The sequence below is a fragment of the Callorhinchus milii genome, unplaced genomic scaffold (genome assembly GCF_018977255.1).
Source record: "Callorhinchus milii isolate IMCB2004 unplaced genomic scaffold, IMCB_Cmil_1.0 Scaffold2, whole genome shotgun sequence".
Taxonomy (NCBI): Eukaryota; Metazoa; Chordata; class Chondrichthyes; order Chimaeriformes; family Callorhinchidae; genus Callorhinchus; species Callorhinchus milii.
Genome location: NW_024704743.1, coordinates 71,153,107 through 71,168,205, shown reverse-complemented (window position 1 = coordinate 71,168,205; position 15,099 = coordinate 71,153,107). Strand labels below are relative to the sequence as shown.

The 15,099-nt window shown below is 44.6% G+C and overlaps 1 protein-coding gene across 2 annotated transcripts in view; it reads right to left on the bottom strand.

Moving 5' to 3' along the window:
* ctnnal1 (catenin (cadherin-associated protein), alpha-like 1) overlaps nucleotides 1-15,099 on the bottom strand; it is a 155,183-nt gene that overhangs the window by 57,644 nt on the left and 82,440 nt on the right. For both annotated transcript variants that reach the window (XM_007897569.2, XM_007897570.2), the window contains exon 3: nucleotides 5,440-5,627. In XM_007897569.2, the coding sequence (XP_007895760.1) occupies nucleotides 5,440-5,627 (188 nt within the window). The remainder of the gene's footprint in view (nucleotides 1-5,439; nucleotides 5,628-15,099) is intronic.

Sequence of the window (15,099 nt, the reverse complement as noted above, 5' to 3'; positions counted from 1 at the left end):
CCCGCACCAGGCTTCGGGACCACATCACTCCCACCCTCGCTCGCCTCCACTGGCTCCCCATCCCCCAGAGGATCGAATTCAAGATCCTCATCCTCACCTACAAGGCCATTCACAGCCTTGCTCCCTCCTACCTCTCCGACCTACTATCCCCCCACATACCTGCCCGTATCCACCGTTCCTCTGGCTCCGGTCTGCTCCACATCCCCCGCCCCAACCGCCCTACCATCAGTGGCCGGGCCTTCAGCCTCTTAGCCCCGAGGCTCTGGAACTCCATCCCCCAGTGCCTTCGCCTTGCCTCCTCCCTTTCCTCCTTCAAGGTCGGACTCAAGACCTTCATAATAATAATAATCCTTGCATTTGATATAGCGCTTTTCACGTCGGGAGGACGTCCCAAAGCGCTTCACAGAATATACTGTAAAGTGAATTGACTGTATATTTGTGGGCGAACGCGGCAGCCAATTGCACACAGCAATGTCCCACAAACAGTCGTAGATTGAAAATGACCAATTTATTATTGTTTTGTTTTGGAGGGATTATTATTAGGCGTGTGGAGTAAGGAAACTTGCCCAAGGTTTCGCCCTCTGCCTGGAATTGAACTCAGGTCTCTCACTTGCAAAGCGAGTGCTCTAACCACTGAGCTACAGGACTCCACCTTTCTCTTCAACCGTGCCTTCAGCTCCCCTCTCGACTCTCTACCTCCTCCTCGCTCCCTCCCTTCCCTCCCCTCACCCTGACCATTTCCCCCCTGCTCGGGTCCCGACCCAACTGTCCAGCGCCTTGGGACGTCCTCCCAACGTGAAAGGCGCTCTATAAATGCAATGTTCTTGTTGTTGTTGTTGCAAGAGATGAAAGGAGTTAGGTAGTATAATTGAGTGTGGCCTGTGGATACCAACCACTTTCTTAATGGCTTGGGAGGCGGAATGAATGGATTTGAGAGATGCATGTCCCCATTAACAAGTCAATTTAGTATAGAAAGATAATTGTATATTCGATTTTAAAATTACCCTGCTCTGAAAAGTTGCATGGTTAGGAGACCAAAATGAATTGGTCAATCAGGAAAATTCAGGGGTACATAAAAAACAGTAAATAGACTCAAGTAGGTCTTTCGGACTTGAAGATTAAACTTAACACCAACCTGAAAATAACTAAACTTTTGAGTCAATCTTAATGAATGATCTACATCCCTGGGAGAGGTTAGAAATTCAGACATAAGTAATGATTTCATTAAACCCAACTGCCGCGTAATTATTAGTTGACATGTGATCAGGCACAAAATGAACAAAGCGATTGAGAAGCTCATTTGTTATAAACAATACTTGTAACTATTCAAGAAATGTTAGCTTGATATACAATTGGTTTTCAGGTAGTGGAGAAGAACCTCAACCTGCTGAATTTCCATTGTTAGTATAGATTGTACACTAACAACAACAACTTGGGTACCATCTCAGAACGCTTAACAGTGGAGGAGCCTGACTCCGAGCCGGGTGTGTGGGGTTTTAGATGGTAGTGGCTGAAAACACGACCTCCGATGGTGGTGGGGTGTGGATGGGGGGGTGTGAGGCACGAGCAGGAGGCTGGTACCTTGAAGTCGATCCGTTCGGTGATAGGGAGCCAGTAGAGCCTGGCCAGAACTGGTGAGATGCGGGAATGGAGTTTGGTCCGAGTCAGTATGTGGATGGCAGAGGATAAGGGCAATTTCGGGACAGACACCAGGAAGTTTTTCTTTGCCCAGAGAGTAATTAACGACAAGGAACAACAACTTGCATTCATATAGTGCCCTTCACATGGGATAGCGTCTTGGAGCGCAGTACAGAAACGACTGGAACAGAATGTCAGGAAAGGTAGTTCTTCTGGAAGGATGAGATCAGATCTGAAGGGCTTTCTTCATCTGAACCAATCTTGTGATATATTAAAGATTTAGGTAGCCTATTGTAAACAGTGTTGGATCACCACTCTTAAAACAAGAGCTGAAGTGAAGTGCAGTATTAAGAGAATCACAAAACATAGCAAAGTTGAGGATTTGTTTCATTACAAGAGAACAGCGTCTTGCGGTGAAGAACCCTTGTGGTGATGAAGGGCAGAAAATCACCTGAGTCATTGGCTACGAGGAACCAGCAAATTACTGTCAAAAGGGCATGGTTTGTTTAAATGGAAAAGTAGCGTTGATCAGGAATCAAGCAATTAATAGAAGGGAAATACTCTAAGCAATTAATTGAGAGATTAGATGATGCCAACATTTTCGAAGATACAGTCAAAGCTGTCTTCAACAATCGCTCAGGGGACTGGACCAAAGTGGCCTTTATATAAAGGTAGAGTCTGAGTAAGTGTTCATTGGTGTGTGAACTGGGCTGTTCCAGGTTATAACAAGGGGTGGTTGCTGAATGGAGGTGGTTGCTTGAACAGGTTTGATTGTCTTTCAGTATTTGAATTTTTGAATATCTAACTTGGGATTTCTTTCATTCCATTTTTATTCTTTTTCTGCCAGTGCTGGCTAACATGGTGGGATATTGCTTTGAGCAAATTGTCTGCAGTGTTCGCCTACAAAATGCAATGACTATTTACAATATATCCTGTGAAGCGCTTTTAGATATCCTCTCATCGGGAAACCATTATATCAACAACTTACATTTATTTATAAAGCAATATATCAGATGCAAGGATTATTATTATTATATTTATTATTAATAATTGAAATTCTGCATGAATTCTTGGGACAATGACTGCCAGTTTATCTGATTATGGATTCTACCTTTTATTTTTTCTTCAGTAGGGTATAGGTTGTCTTTTTGTACAGAAATAAAAGAACAGAATTCCAAGTTGACAATTTAGCTCAGGTTACTTTAGCTCATTGAACCTATATTTGTATAGCTCCTTTCACGTCGGGAGGACATCCCAAGGCACTGGACAATCAGTGTTTCTTGCACTGGAGTAAGAACTGGAAGCTTTCAATGTTAAGTTGGTCATTTTCAATCTACGACTGTTTGTGGGACATTGCTGTGCGCAATTGGCTGCCGCATTCGCCCACAAATATACAGTCAATTCACTTTACAGTGTGTTCTGTGAAGCACTTTGGGACGTCCTCCCGACATGAAAAGCGCTATATCAAATGCAAGGATTAAGTTTCCCTTTGAGTGATTATTTGCACAGAGCAGTTTTATGCAAGGAACTCATATCCGTCAAGGTCTCAATAGCCAGTATGGATCTTATCAACATTGCATAGACATGTCTCAGCATATTGGTCATAATTTAAAGCAATTCAAGTTCTGTTTTGATGTTAATGTTTAATTAAATGTGCAAATTAAATTCCTCTGAGAGGTTCTTTCAATTACATATCTGCATTTGTTTGCCTGGAGAGCTTTTATTGGGATTATTTAAAAAAATACAATCTGTAAAGATCATTCAGTGCACAATATTCCCGAGAGGACCGTGGGGAGCAAGAGGCTGAAACTCATTTTTTCATGACACTGTGCAGAGGGAGGGGTAAAGCTAGAAATACAACTTAATAACGTTTATAATTTTTGCATTTCATTTGGCACCTTATCACATTGTAAGAAACCTGAACAAGATATTACTGTGAAGTGTAGTGACTGTGTATTTGTTGGCAAACACAGCAGCCTTTTTGCACAGTTACCACATGGAGCCATGAAGTGAATGATCATTTTTTAAAAAAAATCTGGGGCATGACAACGAAAGAAACTCCCTTCTCTTCTCAAGTGCCATGAGATCTTTAGCGTACACCTGAATACAATCTTCTGACTCAGAGGCTAGAGTGCTACCAACTGAGCCAGGCTGACATTCAGCTTGGTAAAGCTGTTATTTACCTTAAATACTGTAGGTAATTTACCTTTAGTCACTGCAGCTCCCCACAGGGCTTTCAGCTGTTGCTGCCAATGTGCAAATGCACAAGCTTATTTGTTTTAAAGAAGGAAAACAAAATGTAAATCTGAAATAACTGAACATTCTGGCAAATGCATAGCAGGTCAACAAAATATATAACAAGACTTGCATTTGATATAGTGCATGGACATCAAAATGGCTCAAAGCACTTGCCACACAATTGCTGAAGTGTAGTGACTATGTGCAGGAATCATATGACAGGCATGTGAATTGGAAATAAGGTGAAATTTTTTGGTGTGAATGATCTGGCAAATGTTAACTTCACTTTTCCGTCTAGACTTGCTGTAAAGTTATCGCATTTTATTTCTCCCTTTCCCCCACCCCGTCAAAATTAACAAAATTAAACAATATACAAAACTTCAAGAACAAACCTCACTGAATTCAGGCAGAGTTCAAGTTATTCTAAAGCCCCGTTCCCTTGAAGTTTTGGATAAGAACTTTCTATTCATTAATCTTTGGCTTTTATTTTAATTAGCCTAACACATGCGGAAACCCATCACCATGCTTAACCACCGACACATAGAAATTAGCCTTGTCCATTATGAATGCGCACTCTCTCGCTTGAAGAGGTGCTCCCTGTTCACCCAATTCTAGAAAGCTTGTGAATCAAAGCTCATGACCGAAAACTGCAATAGCTCGTCATTGAGAGCACCGTCTTGTCAAGTCTGTGTGTGTGTGTGTCACTGCTTATCAGGGCTGTGTGTGTCACTGCTCACCAGGGATGTGTGTGTGTGTGTGTCACTACTCACCAGGGCTGTGTGTTTTAACCAGCTTCTTGGGACGTCCTCCCGACGTGAAAGGCGCTTTATAAATGTAATTTTGTTGTTGTTGTGTGTGTCACTGCTCACCAGGGCTGTGTGTGTGTGTCACTGCTCACCAGAGCTGTGTGTGTGTGTCACTGCTCACCAGGGCTGTGTGTGTGTGTGTGTCACTGCTCACCAGGGCTGTGTGTGTGTGTCACTGCTCACCAGAGCTGTGTGTGTGTGTGTGTCACTGCTCACCAGGGCTGTGTGTGTGTGTGTCACTGCTCACCAGGGCTGTGTGTGTGTGTGTCACTGCTCACCAGGGCTGTGTGTGTGTGTGTCACTGCTCACCAGGGCTGTGTGTGTGTGTGTCACTGCTCACCAGGGCTGTGTGTGTGTGTGTCAGGGCTCACCAGGGTCGTGTGCCTCACTATCGTTCATAAAAGACAACAATCACTCCACATTTAATTGGGAAGCTCACATTCTCATATGCTCATTACGGAGACTATAATTATCTCTGTAACAATCCACGTATCTGCATTAATATCGGAAGGTAATTACCTGTCAGATTATTCTGTAATGGGGAGAAAAGCAGATATTGTGGAACTAGTACTGTGTACCCAGGGGCAGCACATTTTCGTTTAATTAGTGCTTTGTTTCCAAGCCATTATAGGCAGAACACATTAGTTTTTACTTAGTTTCGTTTCATATAAAAATATGGGGCAACAAACTTACTGCATGGAAGTTTTATAAATTGCTACATTCTGCAAACCGTTTTTTTTAAAAAAAACTGACGTACCTTGCTTCTCGAGCTTATGATCTGCTTTACAACAACTCTGTCTGCCAACACCAGCACTTTCGTAACAGAGGATAGCAGCAGCCGTGCAGCTTTTATCATTCCAGTTTTGTCTGTATAAACCGTTGCTCTTGTGTCTGACTCGGGCTGGTCGAAGGAGCCCACATCCGTTAGTTGTGCAATACTCTCTCCTAGACAGACAGCAACACAAATCAATTCAAAAACATACTTTAAATGCATTAAGGAAATTAAAACATCGAAATAGCGCTTGTTCATACAGTTTTCTTTTTTAAAAAAAGGCCCTTTGCAAGTCTTCTCCAAGAAATGTAACAAAGGTATTCAGAAAAAAATATCTGCACAATTATTTTTAATTGAGAAAATTTATTTTTCATTTATGCTGCTTCTTGTCCCCCGCCCTTTCCAAACCTACTATCGGTGGGTCACCTTTCAGCCATTCCGACTATTCTCTGGAACTCCATCCCTCCAACTTGCCACCTCCCTCCCCACTTTCAAAGTCTGCCTAGACTTACCTCTTTGAGTGCCCTTTTGGTCAGCTTTGTCCCCCCACCCTCTTCAGCTCCCACACTCTCCCAGGCTCAGGTGCCCAGCCAACTGTGCAAAAGGCTTTACATCCTCCTGATGTGTAAGGTGTAATAAAAATGCAAATTGTAATATATTAAAGCACAAATGAAAAAGATCATTTGATAATCATTTGATCATTTCATGGAACAAAGTCCTATTTTGTGATTGCTAGCTGTGCACCAGTATCAAGCTATTTCTAATAATAAAAGTAATACAATAAAATTTTTGCATTTGATTTAGCGCCTTTTACTTGGGAAGGATTTCTCAAAGTGCTTCACAGGAATTTACTGTGAAGTGTTTTGAGTGAAGTGTAGTATTTTGTATACAAAAGCAGGAGCCAATTTGTACACAGCAACATCTCACAAATAGCCATAAAGTGAATGACCAATTATTTTTTAGGGGGATTGTTGGCTAAGAAACCAGGAAAAAACTTTTCTCTTTTCGAAAAAGGGCCATGCGATCTTTAACATCCACATGAACAGGCTCAGGCAGGATCTCGATTTAACGTTTCATCCAAAGGACAGCGCTGCCCCATTGGAGTGTCACAGGATTGTCAGCTGTTCAGTTCAAGTTCAGTTCCAGTGTGGGGCTTGAACCCACAATCTCTGCTTCAGAGGCAACGGTTCAACAACTGAGTCAAATTGCCACTGAACATCAAATAAGAAAATTAACAACACTGTAGAATTGTGAATCTATTACAAGTTGCGGTGAACCTCCTCTCCATAAGTCTCCCAAGAGACTGGTTAGTACATGTGTGTATATGTGTGGACAGAAGAGAAATACATAAGACTATAGAGCATGGAAACAGGTCATTCAGCTCAACTAGTTCGTGATGGGGTTTATACTCTCACAAGTCAACATGAACAAATTGCATTATATAGCATCTTTCACATTTGAAGGACATCCTAAAGCGCTGAGTCAAATAGTACACAATGATTCCCAATCCCATGCCAGTGCTCTATCCCGCAGGCTGCCCCTGGAGAAAGCCAACAGTCAGTAAACCCCACTGCACCTATTACTCACACAATGGTGCTTCTGAGAAAATTACACTGCACTTGGGCATCAGACCACAGATCATGTTGCAATTCAAGAGGAAATTAAGATAGCCATTTGGACAAACAAGTCAATCTTCACACAGCCTCACAGTTGGCACCGGGTGGATTCAAAATGCTGCCCACATCATGCCACTGCTTCTAGGACTCCTTTCATTCATCTTAAAGTTACTCTCTTTCTTTTGCTTACATTTTCCATCAGTGTCCCTTCATGTTTTCATTTTGGGTTCTTTCTTCCTTACAATTCAGAGTCTCTGAGCAACTGCAATGCAATCTGTGCAGAAATAAACTGGTGTGATTGAGATTTCCATTTCGATCTGCCAGAATTTGGGGGTTGAGCAGTAAGGTCCCAAGGTCTGAAATTTCACCTTGTTTTAGCCTGCTGAACCACTGTGTCTTAAAATGCAAGAACTTGCAAAATTGATGAAAATTCTTCAATCCAGTCTTAATTTGGAAGACATATTTTCACAGTTCTTAAAAATTCCAAATAAGGAATCTTCCATTACTCTGTGCAATATTGAATGTTCTTTAAGCTAAGTATAAATAGAAACTTCCAACTCTCCAAACATCCAAATTGGTATCTATATGAAAGAACACTGCTGTACGTTATTAAGTATTGCATCAGATTTATTTGATTTATGTATAGAATGAGCACATGCAGTCTTTCTACTGTTATAAACCGTTGCTTGTGTATTTGACTAATTAGTCAAAGGAGCCCATTCTTTCAATGATAGCACAAATCAATTCCAAAATACACTTTGAATGCATTAAGCAAATTAAAAGCACTAAATGCTGAAATTCGCTGTAATGCTTTTTGTTTAAAGCGATTTTTTTTTAAAAAAGAAACAAATGCTTTAAAATGCCGATTGTTTATTAAATAAATCACAAAGGAAATCAGCACGGAACACTGATTAATGTACTACATTAACAAAATTTGTTTGAGAGGAAAGACTGGGAACAATTATTCTTGCTAGCTGGTAAATTGCAAGGGGGGTATAACCTCAATATAGCCACTGGAATACTTGAGCGGGAAGTTAATAGATATTTTTCCACACAGGGAGGTATTAGAATATGGAATGCTTTGCCAAGTGGCTTTTCAAGAATCAGGTAATATTTAAAAGTTAGTTGACCAACACTTGAAGAGGATGAATATTAAAGTGTACGGAGAAAAAGCACTGATTTGGGATCAAAGCAAATAAATCTAGGAGGAGCTAGCAACAGTATAGGCTCGAAGGGACCTATAGCCTTCCACTGCTGTAATTGCTAGGATTCTCTGAAAGTGTTTTATAAAGAGTACTGACAGCTTTCAACCCTCCTAATCATGTCTTCCGTTCTCCTTTGTGTATTGATCAAGTTTCCTTTTACATATGCTGATGCTTTCTTCTTCAACCAGCAATGAGTTCCACATTCTCATCATCCTCTGAGTGAAGATGTTCCCCCCAAACTGTTTTACTCTTGCCCCCATCACTTCCCGCACTGTCTCCTACTCCCGCTCCTCCCCCTGGTACACCACCCACCTCCGCTCACTGAAATGCCAGGTGCGGGCTGCTGAGCGCACCTTTGTCAAATCTGGCCTAACGGTCCACCGACAAATCTGGCTGGACCTCCTCAAAATTTACCGCTCCACTCTAGCCTCGGCCAAGTCGTCCTTCTACTCCAGGATAATCCTGGAGGCGAAGAACAACCCCAGGCTACTGTTTTCCACCACATCCCGACTCCTCCGTCCCCCCCGCCACCCCGCGCAGGTCATCTCCTCCAACCTTCACTGCGAGGAGATGCTGGATTTCCTTGAATCCAAGATCAAGGGAATCCGCTCCGCGGTCACTTCCCCTCCAACTTCCACCCACAACCCACCCCTTCCCTCCCACACTCCGACTCCTACCCATCCTCCCCTACACACCTTCGTACCCGTTTCCCCACCCTCTGTCACTGAACTCATCCTATCCCTAAAACCAACCACCTGCTCCCTTGACCCCATCCCCACTCCACTCCTTATCTCCCAGCTCCACTTTCTTGCCCCACACATCACTGACATCATAAACCTGTCCCTCTCCTCTGGCTCTGTCCCCATTCCATTAAAAACTGCCATCATCACGCCCACCCTGAAAAAACCCTCCCTTGATGCGTCGCAGCTATCAAGCTACCGGCCCATCTCCAACCTCCCCTTTCTCTCCAAGGTCTTGGAAAGAGTTGTCGCCTCCCAACTGCGCTCTTTCCTCTCCACCCATTCTCTTTCGAACCCCTTCAGTCAGGTTTCCGTGCTGCCCATAGCACAGAAACTGCCCTGGTCAAGGTCACCAATGATATCCTGACCATCTGTGACCAGGGCTCCCTCTGTCTCCTCGTCCTCCTCGACCTATCGGCAGCATTCGATACGGTCGACCACGCTATCCTACTCCACCGCTTGTCCTCCCACCTCAACCTTCAAGGCACTGTCCTTGAATGGTTTAGCTCTTACCTTTCCCACCGTCTTCACTTCGTCTCAACGAATGGCTTCTCCTCCACCCCCCGTACTGTCTCATGTGGTGTCCCTCAGGGCTCTGTCCTCGGTCCCCTCCTCTTCACCCTCTATATGCTCCCCCTTGGTGACATCATCCGCAAACATGGGGTTAACTTCCACATGTATGCGGATGACACCCAACTCTACCTTTCCTCCTCTACTCTCAACTCCACGACCACCGATGTCCTGACAGCCTGCCTGTCCGACATCGAGTCCTGGACGAGAGACAACTTTCTTCAGCTCAACGTGCGAAAAACCGAGGCCCTCCTGATTGGCTCACGTCAGCGCCTCCGCACCTCAGGCGCTGACACCATCAGCATCCAAGGCTGCACTCTCCACCTCTCAAAGCCAGTCAGGAACCTCGGCGTTTTGTTCGACCCTGAGCTGTCCTTTCTCCCTCACATCCGCACCACAACTGGCACCGCCTTCCATCACCTCCGGAACATCGCCAGATTACGGCACTACCTCACCCCTCACGCTGCTGAAACCCTGGTTCACGCCTTTGTCACCTCAAGGCTGGACTATGGGAACTCTCTCCTCGCCGGCCTTCCCGCCACCTCCCTCCACAAGCTGCAGGTCATTCAGAACTCTGCAGCTCGTGTACTGTCCCGCACCAGGCTTCGGGACCACATCACTCCCACCCTCGCTCGCCTCCACTGGCTCCCCATCCCCCAGAGGATTGATTTCAAGATCCTCATCCTCACCTACAAGGCCATTCACGGCCTTGCTCCCTCCTACCTCTCCAACCTACTATCCCCCTACCTACCTGCCCGTACCCTCCGTTCCTCTGGCTCCGGTCTGCTCCACGTCCCCCGCCCCAACCGCCCTACTATCGGTGGTCGGGCCTTCAGCCTCTCAGCCCCCAGGCTCTGGAACTCCATCCCCCAGTGCCTTCGCCTTGCTTCCTCCCTTTCCTCCTTCAAGGCCGGTCTCAAAACCTTTCTCTTTGACCGTGCCTTCAGCTCCCCTCTCGACTCTCTTCCTCCTCCTCGCTCCCTCCCTTCCTTCCCCTCACCCTGACCATTTCCCCCTCCTCTCTCCCTCCCTTCCCTCCCCTCACCCTGACCATTTCCCCCCTGCTCGGGTCATGACCCAACTGTGCAGCGCCTTGGGACGTCCTCCTGACGTGAAAGGCGCTCTATAAATGGAATCTTGTTGTTGTTGTTGTTGTTGTATCTCCTGGTTATTCTAGTTTTCGACTCTCCAAAAGAGGGGAAAATACCAACAACTTGCACTTACATAGCACCCCCCCACTCAGGGTAGAGTCTCAGAGAGCTTAACAGTGGCGGAGCTTGACTCTGAGCCAGGGAGAGGGGGAGGTGGCCGTAAGCACAGTCGAAGAGGAAAGTTTTCAGGCGGGACTTGAAAAAGGGGAGAGAGGGGGCAAGGTGGAGGGATTGAGGGAAAGTGTTCCAGAGTTTTGGGGCGTTGTGGCTCAAAGTGCGACCTCTGATGGTGTGGCGGAGGGTGCGAGGGACGAGCAGGAGGCTGGTGCCAGTTGAGTGGAGTCACTGGGTGGTGAATTGCATAGTGAGGAGGTCGGAGAGGTAGGGAGCTGCCAGAGAGTGAATGGAAACAGTGTCTACTTTCATAATTTTAAACATCTCTATCAGGTCGAAACTCAATCATGTCATCTCCAAAGACAAAAGCTCTAACCTCTCCAGTGTTTCTTGATATCAAAGCTGTATCCACTCATTCCTGGTAAAATCTACACTGCACTCTTTCCAATTCTATAATATCTTTTCTGTTCCTACAACAAAAATAATAACAACAACAAAACTACATTTGTATAGTGCCTTCCACGTCGGGAGGATGTCCCAAGGCGCTGGACAGTCAGTGTTTTGGACCCGAGCTGGGGATCGGGATAGGGGAGGGTGGAGGGTGGGGAGGGAAGCAGGGAGATTGAAAGCACAGTCAAAGAGGGTCTTGAGATGGGTCTTGAAGAAGGCAAGGGAGGGGGCGAGGCGGAGGGACTGCGGGATGGAGTTCCAGAGGGTGGGGGCAGAGTGGCAGAAGGCGTGCCAATGGTGGAGCGGGCGAGGTGGGACACGTGAAGCAGGCCGGAGCCCATTGAGCGGAAGGAGTGGGCAGAATAGCAGGGGGTAAGGAGGTCGCAGAGGGAGGGGGAGCAAGACCATGGAGGGCTTTGAAGGTGAGGACCAGGATCTTGAACTGTATGCTCTCTGTAATGGAAAGTCAGTGGAGTTGGGTGAGGATGGGTTTGATAGGATCACAGAGGCTGGAGAGGGAGAGAACACGGGCTGCGGAAGTGGGGCAAGGCAGAGCAGGTCATGGCATGGATGCGGGGTAGAAAGGGTCGTTGAGGGTCAAACAAGATTCCAAGTTCCCGGACTGGCTTAGTGAGGTGGAGTGTGCAACCATGGATGGTGATGCTGTCAGTGCCTGAGGTGTGGAGACACTGACGGGAGCCAATCAGGAGAGCCTCGGTCTTGTTGATGTTCAACTGAAGAATGTTAGCTCTCATCCAGGACTTGATGTCTGACAGACATTCAGTCAGAACAGCAGTGGTCCTGCAGTCAAGGGTGGAGGCAGAGAGATAGAGTTGGGTGTCATCCGCATACAATGTGGAAGTTGACCCCATGTCTGCGAATGATGTCACCAAGAGGGAGCATATAGATATTGAAGAGAAGGGGACCACGGACAGAGCCCTGAGGAACACTGCATGAGAGAGCGCAGGGGCTAGAGGAGAAACCATTTGTGGATATGAAGTGGAGACAGTGTGGCACGTACGATCTGAACCATTCAAAGACAGAACCATGGAGGTTGAAGTGAGAGGAGAGACGATGGATGAGGATAGAGTGATCAACGGTGTCGAAGGCAGCAGAGAGGTCAAGGAGGATGAGGAGGCTGGGGAAGCCCTGGTCGCAGATGGACAGAATGTCATTTGTCACTTTGACCAGGGCTGTTTCTGTGCTGTAGGTGGCACAGGAAACTGATTAGAGGGGTTAGTGACGGGAGTGGTGGGAGAGGAAGGAGCGAAGCAACAACTTGTTCCAGCACCTTGGAGAGGAAAGGGAGGTTGGAGATGGGGCGGTAATTTGAGAGCAGTGATTGGTTCAGAATTTTTTTTAAGGATAGGAGTGCTGACGTACGTTTTTAATGAGGTGGAAACAGTACCAGTGGACAGGGAGAGATTTATGATTTCTGTGAGTAGAGGGGTAGGGAGGTGGAGCTGGGAGGTAAGGAGAGGGTAAGGGATGGGATCGAGGGAGCAGGTGGTCGGTTTCATGCGGGTACTACTGCAGGAAGTGTATTAAATGTGGACACTTAATTTTAGAAAACAGAGACATTTCCAGGATAGCTAACAGTTGTTAGAAACACTCAGGGTGTTTCATCTGTTGATATCTGATCATAATTTTGATACTTGAAAATGAACTTCCTAATTAAATTGGATGCAGCATTTTGCCTACAAAACACACAGTAAGATCCTGTAAAGCAATTCAAGACATCTTCCTGATATGAAATAACTATATTATTAATTTTCAACTTCCTAATTGCAGATAAAACTAACAGCATAATTGCTCTATAGAAAGAGAGCAATATGGTATGAAATAGCTTTGAATGGCAAATACAGGGTTCAACTAGTAACCATGGCAGCAATTCACAAACACTACACATAGCCCTCCCAAGTTGTTAGAGAAAGTGAACCTTCTGGCTGAAGTCTAAATTAAAGCAAGAGAAGCATGAACAAGAGCATACACAGCACGTTTGCGCTTGTTTTAACTTTGGTCAAAAGAAATAGATGGAGATTGGGAACATCTCTCAGATGTGGTCTTCAACGACTGGAACATAAGGTATTCCTTACACATGGAGAAGTGCCAGTATGAGTTGAGGAAAAAGGTGCTTATTTTTCTTTGCGTTTAGACTAACAGAGCGGTTGCACTATGCAGTGCCAAGCACAAATAAAGGACAAGCTGAAACGCAGTAAACATCAATCTGTCAAAGAGCTGCTTTTAGCGTAGGTCTGATGGGTAATTAACTTTTAAAAAGATCACTGTATTCTATAATAATAACTCGTCACTCAACATCACCAGCAAGGTACCCATAAGCAAACATGTGGGTTGAATTGGTTTTATTGTAAATATGGGCCTTCAGTTAACATTGAATCTCCTGTACCTTATCAGTCATCACTCTTTTTTATGTTTTCAAATAATTCTTAGGCAGAATTACCAGATGTCAGGATTTACTTTTAATAGGTTTTAGAACAAACTAAATGAATAATTTCACATTGCTTCACTGCTCATTAACCACTAGAAGCCAAAGCAATTGTTCAATAAGGAGAGCCACATTTCACCCAGTAACCTGGCACTTCTAATTTGTACTTTACACCCACTGAATGACCAGTCAGTCATCAATTATTATCTAAAATGAGACACAACGATGGTGGGAATATTAAAAGCTTTGAATTAGTTATCCCTCAAGGCAGAACAGCATTTTCTACTCAGTTCAACGCTGATCTGCAAATGCACAAGAGAACATTTTTGTTTTAAATTGATACACAATAATAATCCTTGCATTTAATACAACTCATTATAATGCCTTTGAGATGTCTCAAAGCGCTTCACAGACTAAACTGCAAATTGAATTGAATGTATATTGTGTGGGTGAAATATGGCAATTAATTGCAGAGAGCAGTGTTCCACAGTCGTGGATTGAGTGACCGAATTATTATTATTTTTTATAAAGCATTATTACCCTGGAAAAGCGATCCGGCAATTGACTAAAACAACCAGGTTCCTACTTGCTGCTAGGTGAACTGAGGTGTGTGGAGTAAGGAAACTTGTCCAACGTTTCGCCCTGTCCGGGAACTGAACCGAGGTCCTCTTGCTTGCGAGGCAAGTGCTCTAACTACTAAGCTACAGGATTACACATATTACATGCTAATATCACATCCTTTGCATACTTTTCATACAAATTGCAGAGTAAAAAAACAATTTAGATATACGGTATATTTCTGGCATTCCTAAAATAGAAAGTCGGAAATAACAGTGACCTGGGGAAAAAAGCCATCACAGGCTAATGTCAGGTACGATCACATTCAAATGTTTAAAACGGACTTTGGACTCCACTATATTTTCGATGCAGCAATATTGATGCCTTCAGCAAATATGTGTTTCTTGTTTCATTCCTCAAGTATTAATCAACAATTGAACCACATTAGCTTCTCATCATGGACACTTCTGAAATCTGTTTCATCACAGCATGGAGCTGATTTATTCAGCTCCACCTGATCGGTCTGAAGCAAGATCTGAAATCACTGTTTTGATCGACAATTTGATACCAACTATAACTGTGCTGAAGCTGAAAGGTCACTATCCAACTGAGCACAGCTGCTAGTGAAGGAAACTGCAAATTGCCTGCTCAGGAGCCTAAAAGGCCACAGGTGATTGTGAGTAAAGTAAGAACACAACTCCTGATTTTGTTTTTCATTTATAAAAAATGCTCATCTTTATATAAATGCATAGTCAAGTTACATGCACAGGGTGTGAGCTATATATACCATACAAG